This window comes from Triticum urartu, chromosome 5 (assembly GCF_003073215.2).
Source record: "Triticum urartu cultivar G1812 chromosome 5, Tu2.1, whole genome shotgun sequence".
Lineage (NCBI taxonomy): Eukaryota > Viridiplantae > Streptophyta > Magnoliopsida > Poales > Poaceae > Triticum > Triticum urartu.
In genome coordinates, this window is record NC_053026.1 from 41858126 (window position 1) to 41871746 (window position 13621).

The 13621-nt window shown below is 43.7% G+C and overlaps 1 protein-coding gene across 1 annotated transcript; it reads left to right on the forward strand.

Annotated features, from left to right (window-relative positions):
- The first annotated feature begins 361 nt into the window (after positions 1–361).
- On the forward strand, positions 362–4110 carry LOC125507759 (bidirectional sugar transporter SWEET16-like). The gene is made up of 6 exons (XM_048672251.1): positions 362–559; positions 704–740; positions 856–1069; positions 1705–1869; positions 3439–3558; positions 3651–4110. The coding sequence occupies exons 1-6, from the start codon at positions 526–528 to the stop codon at positions 3837–3839; spliced, it is 759 nt and encodes a 252-aa protein (XP_048528208.1). The 5' UTR covers positions 362–525; the 3' UTR covers positions 3840–4110.
- The last annotated feature ends 9511 nt before the right edge of the window (positions 4111–13621 follow it).

Sequence of the window (13621 nt, forward strand, 5' to 3'; positions counted from 1 at the left end):
TAAGAAAGAACGGAAATGAACCAAGGACCTACGGCAGGCACGGTCGGCCAAGATGAACAAATGAAAACGGAGATAATTGCAAAGCTAGAAAACAAAGGCGGGGGACATAAGCACGCCGGTCAGCCGGATCGTCCGGTGGCGTTGCTCACAAGTTGTACTCTTCTCGTGTTGCACGAGGCAGGAGGAGTACTACGTACTTTCTCTGTCCCAAAATATAAAAACGTTTTTGATATTATGCTAATGTTGAAAACGTTCTTATATTTTGGAATGGAGGGAGTAGGTAGGACCAGATCGAGCTTCAATTCGTGGCCTCCTGTCTCTCTCATACAGCACAGGCGCAGGCTTGGTCCTGCTGTGCTGTGCTGTCCGATGGCCATGGGGTGGATGTCCTTTTATTTTGGAGGAGGTCGTCCGTCCTTTTGTCCTCCTCATTAGGTTTGATGCACCTCTTCTTCCTCCTCCTCCCTTCCACCGGAGCAGCCGGGTTTATCTTTATCGGCTAGCTGCCACCTGCGCCTGCACGCCATGAACTCCACTCTCTTCATCATCGGCGTCATAGGTATGCGCATGCATCCTTGAATCTCTCTCTCTCTCTCTCTCTCTCTCTCTCACACACACACACACACACACACACACACACACATCTATTTGTTCTTGGTTCTTTGTTGTTTGACCGTACAGCTTGGATCTTTGCGTGCTGCAGGGAACATCATCTCGGTTCTGGTCTTCATTTCTCCCATGTAAGAAGGGAATCAGACCAGTTCATCCATGCATTTATACGTAAAATTGCGGAAGCATTTCTTTTGTCTCCTTTGTTGCTGACACGGCTGGTTACCGGCGTATATGGTCGCGCAGCCCGACGTTCTGGAGGATCGTGAGGAGCAAGTCGACGGAGGACTTCGAGGCGGCGCCGTACGTGCTCACGCTGCTCAACACGCTGCTATGGCTCTACTACGGCCTCACCAAGCCGGACGGCCTGCTTGTCGCCACCGTCAACGGCTTCGGCGCCGTCATGGAGACCATCTACCTCGTGCTCTTCCTCGTCTACGCCGCCGACAAAGGCAAAAGGGTACGTACGTGAGGCCACACGGTCTACAAATATATAACCCATCTGTATCGTTTTAGATAGCAACTTGCTCCTGTATTTGCACTGCTCCCTCCGATCCGAATTAATTGACGCAACCTTCTGAATTTGTACTACTCCCTCCGATCCGAATGATGTAAAATGGGCATTGTATAGAGATTGCGTCAATTAATTCGGATGAGAGGAAGTAGTGTTTTTTCTTGAGCACATGAATTTGTATTACTAGGAGTACAATCAGGATTATATCCCCTAAATTGTTTGGTTAAAATTAAACGTTTCCCCATTAAGGGAGCTATAGGAGTAGCTTCCCCTTTATCTGGAGTAGCTTGTCTTGTCCGAGTTAGTTGCTTCCCCATTAAGGGAACAATAAGTCTGCTCAGGTAATTTCATACTCTAAACTATTTAAGTAGTGGCTATCTTTACTCGCAACATATCTTTCATATGAATTGTTCTGTTGAGTCGCATTCTTTCCCTTTCGACCCACTTATTTCACTTGTGTTAATGTGGTTTTTATTTTTTACCTTTTTTCAAGTTACTCTAAGAGTAGTTTCATCATTGTGTATTTCTTTTTGGTAACTTTATGATATACTTTAGCTGTGCGAATGTCCTTAATTTTACAGGTTAAAACTGCAAAGTTGGTGGCAGCTTTGGACATTGGATTTTTCGGGGTCGTTTTCGTGGCCACAACATTTGCCATTGGTGGGCTGGACATGAAAATCATGGTTATTGGCTTGATATGTGCATGCCTTAGCGTGTTCATGTACGGGTCCCCACTCGCTGCCGTGGTAAGGTCATTCAACTAACAAATAAATTGGTCACCATATTTTACTTAGCTATATTTAGGTTTCTATATGTACTGGGTTGCGATGACTTTTTTTTAAATATTTTCTGTTTTTTATTGTTCCGGTGACTGACGTAGAGAGGCCTTGAGATATGGGGTGTCTAATTGCGCTACGTGGGCAATTTATTTTCTAAAGGACATATGTAATTGAAAATAACTGTTTAAGTAGTTAAGTCCTAGCAAATAACTCACTTTGCAACAATGCTAAGAGCAAAACTACTCAATTTTAAGTAGTACTAGCTGTAATTTTCCAGCAAAAAATAATCCCTAAATATAACCAACACCCATAAACATCTTCTTTCAAGTTGTATAGTACTCCAAAGTATGAATGTGTGCTTCGGAAGATGCAGAGGTCGGGGCTAAACTCTCCTTTTTTGAAAACACTACAAAAGTTATACCAATATAAACATCTTTGAAACATGAGTCAAATGGTATGTTTGTTTTTGCAACAAAAAACTTATATTGTGTAAGTAAATTATGTGGTCAAAGTTAGGCTCAAGTTTTTGAGGTGGCATCGTAGTGTATTTTCCCGGAGGGAGTAGAAAAATAAAATGTACTAACAATCACCCATAAAACTATATATTGTGGGGTATATACAATAACTAATGCTTATAAAAATTGATCCTTTTTATGCAAATAGATATTTATTTATTGGACGTGGGAAAGCACTACCGGGTCATTTTTGTTTTTGAAAAGGAAGAAGACCCCCGGCCTCTACATCTGGGTGATGCATGCAGCCACAACACTACCGGGTCATGCCTAATCATATGCATACACACACATCGTGACTTCGTGAGGCAGCGATTCCGTTGGGATACTCAAGGTTTTGGTGAAACTATATATCAGTTTCCACTAGCCAACACTTTCTAGTACGATATGTGTACACCTTGTGTCCAGACAAGAGACATGCTATACATACGTATGTGTAGGTCAACTCATACACCTTCATTTAACAAATATGATAGACATGTAAGTCGTCTTATAAGAAACTATAGGTGGAAACACTATATGTGGAATATATCCACCACATTACATATACACAAAGCATGGATGCCATGCTAAACTTTCTATTTTATTTTCTTGGCCGGGAGATCTCATGTTGGGTTTGTTTGATTGGACGCTGAACTACTATTTTCAGAGGAAACGGCCAGCCAAAGCAGTAGCTGGCCGACAGATATCTTTGTGCTGCATGGACCTAGCGAATAATTATTAGTAGTTGGCGAATTGCAGTACAGATTTCATTTTCTTTCCTTTAGCTCACGGCTACGTGCATATCATCACTGTCATCCGGACAACGATGAATATTAGCATGCCCACTCTCAGCCATAGCTAGCTACTACGTGCAAGTGGGCCAGGAGCTTGATTGAAAAGGCCGGCCAGCTGCACGGGCTGTTTTCGTTTTCGCGGGCCTGGTTGTCACTTCCACGTCGCTTTGTCCGTCTGCCCCGCTAATAAGTCACTCTCAACCGTGGATCTGCTCCTGAAAAACGTGTGTAAATTTGTGGCGGAGCAGAGAAGGGTGATCGCTTCAAGGAGCGTGGAGTACATGCCCTTCTTCCTCTCCTTCTTCCTCTTCCTCAATGGAGGGGTCTGGGCCACGTATGCCATACTCGACAAAGATGTCTTCCTTGGGGTAAGATAATTAAGAAGCACTTACATGTCTTATAGGGGTGCCTAATTAGGTTACTGAACATGGCAGAATGTTAACCATCTTCATGCATGCAGGTCCCTAATGGAACAGGCTGCTTCTTGGGAGGCATCCAGCTGGTTATCTATGCGGTGTACATGAACAGTAAGGTCGCCTCTCACTCTCACTCTCACGGCAGTGATGAGGCAGCATACGATGCTTCGGCTTCTCTTCTCTCCTCTAAGGCCAGCAGACATGGCCAGGACGATGTAGCCACTCGTGTTTAGTGATTGTGTAAAATTATGTAATTTTCGATGAGTAAAGTCCAATTCTTATCTCATGCTTTGATATTTTTTTAAGCTAGTTGGACCATCTTTCTCTCTCTCGATAGGCTACCGGACCTACTTTGTCCCCATTTGTTCGGACGAGCAGCTCCGGATCTTGTCCCCGCCCCAGTGCAAAAGCAGTTGTTCCATAGTATTAATTGTAAGACGAGTGGGTTGATTTGCTGAATAAGATGAGATGGCATGCTTTTGCATGTTGAGATAAATAAGTTAACGGGAATGACTCTCTTAGTTATATATAAAGAAAAGTATACTTTTTGTCCTTTCATTCTTGGTGAAGTCTAGATTTGGTCCCTCAACTTTAAAACCGGATAACTTGCACCCCCAATTACCAAAATTGGACAAGGTTCGTCCCCGGACTCGGTTTTGGTGTTGACTCACCCCGGTTTTGACCCGTGCTCACTCATATTCCTATAATTTTTTATATCCATGAACTTTTTGAAATCCACATACACTTTTCAACTCCGCATAGTTTTTTCAAAGACGCGTATTTTTTTCAAAAATAAACATACTTTTTTCAAATCAGTGAACTATTCTGAAATTAGCATACTTTTTTCAAATCCGTGATTTTTTAACATTTACGTACCTTTTCCAAATCTTGCATAATGGGTAGGCCCGTGCGAGAAGGATATGATGTGCCACGTTACGGTTTCTCGTTGTGTATCTTTTTTGTGTCTGGATCGGTTTTGCGCCCTAAGCTGAACTAGTTTCACACACCCACATGCAAATGTTTAGCAAAAGCAGTTGAACGATGTCGGATGTATGTGCACCTAATGACTATGAAGAAAACCATGTCTGGCTACGCTGTTCAGCCGGTTCATGTGAGGAAAACCGCTAGACGAAACCATGGCATGGATGTCACATGTACCTGGCGACATGACCCATCTGTTAATTAGGTCACTCCCAAAAATTTATAAAGGATAAAACAGGCAAATCTTTACCTAAATAAGGTAATCTGAATGAAAACTAATTAGCGTAAAAATGTCAAAGTAGAGGGTAACAATTATAATCATTGATTTATTTGACAAATATGACCATGTGTAAAAACTCTGAACATCTTTACTGATGCAACACAAAACATGCTGATTGCGCTACGTCTCGCTCTTTGCGAACAATACACATTGCTCGCCCACAGTCCTTCTCGCACGGGCCTACCCATTATGCCGTTTTTTGCCCTTAAGCCCTCGCTGGCTCCCTAGGGCTAAATCATCATGCATTTTGGTACGCAACGCCTACAGCCCTCCCGACCGCTTGCATAGTGGGGCAGCCCATATAGCATTTTTCTTACCTGTTGGGAACCTTCTACAAGGTTCCATCGGTTTCTCTATCAAGGTTTTTCTTTCAAATTTTTTCGGGGCGAGTTTTTTCTTCTATTTCTTGTTTTTCTTGTTATTTTTAGTTTTAGTTTTCCTTTTATTTTGTTCTTTTTATTATCTTTTCAATTTAAATGCGCGATAAATTTCAAATTCCTGATCATTTTCTCAAATTCATGAATGTTTTTGGGGGAAAGAACTATGCTTCTGGAGGGTGAGTTCTTTTTCAAATTTATGAACTTTTTTTTAAAAAGTGAACATTTTTATAATGTACAAACATCTTCTAAAAATTGCACGAATATATTTTTGAAATGAGTCATTTTTAAAATGTTACAAATATTCCGTTTGAATGGTACAAATCATTTTTCTTAAATTATGTGATATTTATATTGTATAAACATTTTTTAATGTGTGATGTACATTTGTTTATACTGAGTAAGTATCTGTTGGAAATATATATATATATATATATATATTTAAAGTAGTTTTAAATATAAATCAAATTGTAAAGAAAAAAGGAACCAATACATGCGTAATGAACCAAGACGTGCATCATGTGTTGGTTCTTTTTTTTCTACTAGGCCGGCTCATTAGATTTGTTCTTGAGGCGACGACATGTTGGGTCTCGCTACAGGCGAGATCTAGACACACACTCACTGCTTCTCACATGGATAAAACAATAACAATATTTTCTTCTAAAATAAAATACTCTTTCCCTCTTAAAATAAATGTTGCGGATTTAGTACTTCATCCAATCCAAAATAAATTAGTTCAAAATACAGAGTTAGTATAAAGTTGTACTAAATCAATGTCACTTATTTTGAAACAGAGGGAGTACTACATTAGGCCGTTTTCCGAGGCTCAGTCGTGACTGTATAATATGCTACTTTTAGTTTCTTTTTGTCATTTTATTTTTACTTTTTACCATTGTTATTTCTTTTCCTTTTCTTCTTCATCTCCATTTTATTCTTTCTGTTTTCTAGTTTATACGTGTATTTTTTTTCACAAGCAATGAATTTTATTGACTCAAAATGAAGTAGAGAATACAAACACAATGAACACATATCAGACCTATGTATAGGTAGGCTGTACACAAGTAACACCAATGCACATACCCAGAAACACGCCGGTAATAGCAAAATTATATAAGACCAAAGATATGTCTAAGCGAATAGAATCGATCAAATACACAATCAAAAAACTACAATAAAGACCATATCCACACCAAACATCCACGATACCATAAAGAGGACAGGGTTCTTCAATAGCAATGTCTTCAGAAAGTGAGTGATGCCCAAGTGTCACCGTCACCGGATCGAACAACCAAAGGCCAAAATCTAGGATTTCATCTAGAAGAATCAGTCCGAGCATATCCGAGCAATGCCTTCAACAAGGTAACGAAAAACGTCACCATTGCTTTGGCCTTTCTATGAATTTTCTCTTTTGGCTTCCTTTTTGGTTTCTTTTGCTTTCTTGCTTCTTCTTTTCAATTCTTTTATTAATCCATGGTTTTTATTTTTTTATTTTTTGTGTTGTTCCCCTTTTTCTCTGCAATACTCGAATGTGTTTTCTTTTACAAAAGGTTCATCATATACTAAAAAATGTTCATTTCGTATTTAAAAAAAATGCTCTTTGAGAATCGATTTTTTAACCATTCCAATGGCCTTGGAAGGGTGGTGGATGGATAAACATAGATGACAAAAAGATCAAAACGTTGGCAATGATTCAATATAGCCCACAGTTGATCTGGATTAATCAGAGAGGAAGAGGAAGAACTTGCTGAACTTGCTTACCCGTGTGACTGTGACTCAACCGGACGCGGAGGAAATTCCAAACGGTTGCTGAACTTGGATGCTGCAAGGCACAGACTATTGCTGTTCATCACATGGATGCATGTGTCATTGTTGTCCCCCCAGGCAACACCACTCTTTATCCACTGATTTCCAGGAGTTCTGATTTTGGCTTAATTTGTTTGAAATATATAAGTACTTCATTCTGATTTTGGCTTCAAACTGTATGATGAATTGTAGAACTGAATTGGACTGATTCTAAGTTTAATAAGGATATCAAGATATGATTTTGGCTTTAAACTCTTGTTCAGGTTTATGAATCACTTGCAATAAATACTAAAAAGGCATACTTCATCCTAATAGTATTTAACTTAGAGCACAACATTGCAGTATCACAAATAACTAAAAAAGCATGAAGAATACAGACTTGATCGAGAGCTCTGTAGCATAGTCTCCTCTTTCAACGGGCTTGAACTGCGAGTGATGATCTTCCATGCAAAATTTATGCCCACGAGAGTATTTTCTCGGGTACAAAAATATCTTCCGGCCATTTTCACGAGTTCTGGAGCTAGCTAGCTCGAGTAAGTAGTACTTCCTGTAAATGTAAAAAAACAGAGGTGAAAACATATGAACTGAAATATTGCCCAATTTTTAGGGGAAGGGTGTATGACTCCCAACCGGGACCCTCGCGTCGCCCCGCGCAGGCGACTCGAGGGCGAAGGCGAGCGGCGCCGCCGGGCCTCATACATCTTTGATCCCTCGCCGCCGCTTGAGGCTGGCGCCGGCCAAGTCCGAGCCGCAGCCAAGGACGGCGGCGGCAGGGCCATCTCGCCCTGGGAGAGGGTGCGATCTGGGTTTTGGCCCGCGGTGGTCTTCCCCGACGCAGCGGCTCCTTCGGCAGCGAGGTGGCGGCTCGTCAACATCCCTCCGTCCTACGGTGGCTACCGATCGACCATGGGGCTCCGAGGCGACGCCCGGCGAGCCTGGCCCCCGCAGGATCCAGATCTGGCATCTGCGGGCCTGTAGGGCCGATGGGCCTGGACGGGCCTCGTCCGTCGTTGGTGCTGGTGTCGCGGCGACGGCCGGCGCGGTTCGTTATGCGGCCGGCGGTCTGCTCCGGCGGTTCTCCTAGCGTCAGATCTGAAGTTCTCCATCTGGTCCACTTCCCGCCGAATCTCGCGTCGGTGATCTTCAGCGGGCCGATGGTGGCTGGACACGGCGGTGTGAGTCGGGTTCGGGAGAAATCCTTTGGTGGCTTGGCCGTCCACGTCGGTGACACCACATGCGGGCGCTGCTTCCCTCCCTGTAGGCATCGGCGAGATCCCTTCTCCCCACCCGCTCTTCTCCGACCCAAGGTTAATTCCTGTTATCCCTTGCGGATGCGGCGGGAGCGGCGCTTTCATGGGGGCACCGTTTGGCTAGGAGAAGTTGGTGTGTGGTGCCATGTGGTTAATTCCGTCTCTTGACCCCCCCCCTCCCGGACGAAAGTCCAAAATTTGCGTGCTTGGACGACGGTGATGACTTGTGCATCGTACCCTTCATGAAGGCGCCATCTGGGGAGGCTTGGGTGTTCGGGAGAGGACTCAGGCGGAGGGGATGGGACCGGTGGCAGCAGGTGGTGTTCGTGAAGGAGGAGCGGCGTGGCATCTGGCATGTCGACAACGGCGGGTCTCAGCGGCATGGAGCAGCGGGGTCTCGCCGGTGGGCATGTGATGATGGACGAGCGCAGGATGGTGGTGTTGTCTGGTGTCATGGTGAACGTCGACAGCAGCTAGACTGGACAAGGTAGATGCAACAGTACATCACTAAGGATGGATTGGTGGCAGGTGGCTGCGGCGGGCTCATACCCGGCAGGCGTCCTGATTGAGGAGTGCGCCGGACTGATGAGTGCCCCATACCCAGCAGGTGTCCTGGTTGGGATCTCAGATCTTAGATGTTAGGTTTGGCTGCGATGTCTGTTTGATATTAGGCCCAGACTATCAGCATCCCTTCATCAATTGGATAGAAGTAGCGATAGATGTTGCCTAAACGATGACTTTAGTCTTACTGTTGTATAACTTTATAAGGTCTTGTGTGAATAATTAATAAAGTGGTTGCATGCATCGTCTAGATGCAAAGGTCGGAGGTCCGCCTTCTTTTCTAAAAAAACTGAACTGAAATATTAGATGGAACTGCTCAAACGAGTATCTCGCCTTCGTTGAGTCCCATGAGGGCAGGCCATGCTATTCAGATTTGGATCTAACACTGTCTTGTATGCGACATTCGCAACTGCAGTAGCTGCCAAGATACCAACAGGACCAACTTGGATAAGTAATCCTACAGTGCTGTCCTCGGATGCGCTGTAGCCGACGGCTCAGGAAACCAATCTGCTCCACTACTTTGTTCATGGAGGAAGCACTCTTTTGACCAATCAACAGACATTTTTTGCTATAAAAACAAGTAATAATGGAGTTCACAATTTGTTACCGGGACTTGTCACCCATGCTGCATTGTCTTTTGGTATTTGGAGTTTGCGCACCGAAGTCTCTCACGCTTATGCTGAAATATCAGTAAATAATGAGATTCCATTAGTAGGGGCTGCAGAAGATTCAGAAATACCAGACCTTGGCCAAATCAGCTTTTCTGTTGTTGGCTTAAGCAGAAAACAAAACAATGGAGTAGCAAGCGCAAGTCTATCACAAATCACAGTCTATAAGATCTCATAGGACAAACAGTGGAGTTGTAGCAAGCCTTGTAACAGGTCAAATTGCATCCGGATCACAATCTCAAACATCTAACTTAGGCAAACACAAGAAAATAAACATGAAAATAAGGCACACACAACAAAAGAAACATGACGATGTCTCATTCCAGAATAGATCTGCAGCATGCCATTATCCAGCCTGATGGTTTTCCATTTGTTCTATCTTTTACACTTTGTTGTATACTACTGGATCAACGGCTCACGCTAATCCACACTAGTAGAAAAGAGGGCTTTGGTTCACGCCTGGCCAGCCCACGTTCAGTCACGAACCGAGATCAATGGAGACATACGTCCCGGTTCGTGTGCTCAGGGGGCCGGTTGGGCCTCGTGGGGTATTGGTCCCGGTTCGTCTGGATCCATTTGTCCCGGTTCCAGGCATGAACCGGGACCAATGGTCCTCGCTCCTGGCCCACAGCCATTGGTCCCGGTTCGTGGCTGGAACCGGAACAGAAGGGGGCCTTTAGTCCAGGTTCCAGCCACAAATCGGGACCAATGAGTTGCCTATATATACCCCATCTCCGGCGAGCAGAGCATTGTTTTTCGATGAAATGCCCGAGCCACACTAGTTAAGCTTTCTCCTCTCGAAACTCGACCTCCAAGCTCCATTTTCCTCAAGATTTGTCTAGGTTTAGCGATCCGTCACATCCTGTCCCCGTCTTCACCGTCATCGATCGTCCGCGCCGATCTCGTCGCCGGCACCATCGTGGTGAGCCTCTTGTTCTTATCTTCTTTCTGAAAGGAAAAAAAATTCTTACTTGTATGGTTAGATAGATACTTGTCTAATTTTCTTACTTTTATTATTGCTTGTTATTATATAGTGCGATGGTTTTGGTATCCGCCCCCGTCGGCCCTCGTCCTGTCTATGATTCGGATGTGGTATATATTATCTTTTATAACTATTTGGTTCATTTATTGTCTATGACAATTATGCCGACCAACATGACATAGATTTTATTTATCTAGGAGGTATGTAAACCGGAAATTCCAACCGACCCTATTGTCGAGAGGTTAAATTTAGTTGAAGAATAAAACAATTACTTGAAGGAAAGAAATTGAGGATGAGAGATGATATTGGAGTTGCATGTTGCGGATGTCGTCGATGATCACAAGATCAAGATGGGTGCAATGCGTTTGAAAATTAGAAAGATTAGAAAATATGACATTCATACCGAGGCTTGGCATCATTACACCGTTGGATCAATTGTTATCTTGGTTGCGATTATGATCGCATTTGTTGTTGCATTGAAATGTTTTACATAGTTTCAATGTATGGTTTAATTAGATGCTCTGGAGAGCTATATGCTGTTCAATGAGAACTATGCATGTACTTTTGTTTTAATGTGATGATGAACTTCTATTAATTTGGTCACTTATCTATCCATGATGTTCTGTAATGGTTTTTGACACACTTCATTATATATAATGCACGCAGATGAACCGGCAATGGATGTACGGTGACAGACGCACCTCTGAGTACATTAAGGGCGTGCATAATTTTTTCGAAGTGGCTGAGGCAAACAAGCAGAATGGTTTTATGTGTTTTCCATACCCTATATGTGGGAATACAAAGTCTTACTCTGACCGGAAAATCCTTCACAGCCACCTACTTTATAAGAGTTTCATGCCACACTATAATGTTTGGACCAAGCACGGAGAGATAGGGGTTATGATGGAAGACAACGAAGAAGAAGAGGACGATGACAATTATGTGCCCCCTGAATACGGTGATGCTGCAACGGGGGAAGCTACTGAAGATCAAGAGGAACCAGACGATGTGCCCGATGATGATCTCCGCCGGGTCATTTTTGATGCAAGGAGACAGTGCGAAAGTCAAAAGGAGAAGCTGAAGTTCGATCGCATGTTAGAGGATCACAAAAAAGGGTTGTATCCCAATTGCGAAGATGGCAACACAAAGCTTGGTACCGTACTGGAATTGCTGCAGTGGAAGGCAGAGAATGTTGTGCCTGACAAATGATTTGAGAAGCTACTGAAAATATTGAAGAAGAAGCTTCCAAAGGATAACAAATTTCCCGACAGTACGTATGCAGCAAAGAAGGTCGTATGCCCTCTAGGATTGGAGGTGCAGAAGATACATGCATGCCCTAATGACTGCATCCTCTACCACGGTGTGTATGAGGATTTGAACGCATGCCCGGTATGTGGTGCGTTGCGGTATAAGATCAGACGAGATGACCTTGGTGATGTTGACGGCGAGCCCCCAGGAAGAAGGTTCATGCCAAGGTGATGTGGTATGCTCCTATAATACCACGGTTGAAACGTATGTTCAGAAAGGAAGAGCATGTCAAGTTGATGCGATGGCACAGAGAGAACTGTAAGAAAGACGGGAAGTTGAGAGCACCTGCTGACAGGTCGCGGTGGAGAAAAATCAAGAGAAAGTACCGGGCTGAGTTTGCAGGTGACCCAAGGAACGTATGGTTTGGTTTAAGCGCGGATGGCATTAATCCTTTCGGGAAGCAGAGAAGCAATCACAACACCTGGCCCGTGACTCTATGTATGTATAACCTTCCTCCTTGGATGTGCATGAAGCAGAAGTTCATTATGATGCCAGTTCTCATCCAAGGCCCTAAGCAACCCGGCAATGACATTGATGTGTATCTAAGGCCATTAGTTGAAGAATTTTTACAGCTGTGGAATGGAAAAAGTGTACGTGTGTGGGATGAGCACAAATAGGAGGAATCTAACCTGCATGCATTGTTGTTTGTAACCATCAACTATTGACCTACTCTCAGTAACCTTTCAGGACAGACAAACAAGGGATACCACGCATGCACACACTATTTAGCTGACACCGAAAGTATATACCTAGACAAATGCAGGAAGAATGTGTACCTGGGCCATCGTCGATTTCTTCCAACCAACCATCAACGTCGAAAGAAAGACATGTATTTCAAAGGCGAGGCAGATCACCGGAAGAAGCCCACCATGCGTACCGGTGATCACGTACTTGCTATGGTCAATGATTTACATGTAATATTTGGAAAGGGTCCCGGCGGACTATCTGTTCCGAATGACGCTGAGGGACGCGCACCCATGTGGAATAAGAAATCTATATTTTGGAACCTACCCTACTGGAAAGACCTAGAGGTACGCTCTTCAATCGACATGATGCACATGACAAAGAACCTTTGCGTGAACCTTCTAGGCTTCTTGGGCGTGTATGGGAAGACAAAAGATACACCGGAGGCACGGGAGGACCTGCAACATTTGCACGAAAAAGACGGCATGCCTCCAAAGCAGTATGAAGGTCCTTCCAGCTACGCTCTTACCAAAGAAGAGAAGGAAATCTTCTTTGAATGCCTGCTCAGTATGAAGGCCCCGTCTGGCTTCTCGTCGAATATAAAGGGAATAATAAATATGCCAGAGAAAAATTTCCAGAACCTAAAGTCTCATGACTGCCACGTGATTATGAAACAACTGCTTCTGGTTGCATTGAGGGGGCTTCTACCGGAAAACGTCCGATTAGCCATTGTGAAGCTATGTGCATTCCTTAATGCAATCTCTCAGAAGGTGATCGATTCAGAAATCATACCAAGGCTAAGGGGTGATGTGGCGCAATGTCTTGTCAGTTTCGAGCTGGTGTTCCCACCATCATTCTTCAATATCATGACGCACGTCCTAGTTCATCTAGTTGACGAGATTTTCATTCTGGGCCCCGTATTTCTACACAATATGTTCCCCTTTGAGAGGTTCATGGGAGTCCTAAAGAAATATGTGCGTAACTGCGCTAGGCTAGAAGGAAGCATCTCGATGGGCCATCAAACAGAGGATGTCATTGGGTTTTGTGTTGACTTCATTCCTTGCGTTAAGAAGATTGGTCTCCCCAAATCGCGGTATGAGGGAAGACTGACTGGAAAAGGC

Bases quoted from the DNA above. Each gene is read 5' to 3' on its own strand.
- LOC125507759 (XM_048672251.1), top strand. From the start codon at position 526: ATGAACTCCACTCTCTTCATCATCGGCGTCATAG. The intron at 1,070-1,704 runs GTACGTACGTGA...TTAATTTTACAG, and splicing joins CCGCCGACAAAGGCAAAAGG to GTTAAAACTGCAAAGTTGGT. The intron at 3,559-3,650 runs GTAAGATAATTA...TCATGCATGCAG, and splicing joins ACAAAGATGTCTTCCTTGGG to GTCCCTAATGGAACAGGCTG.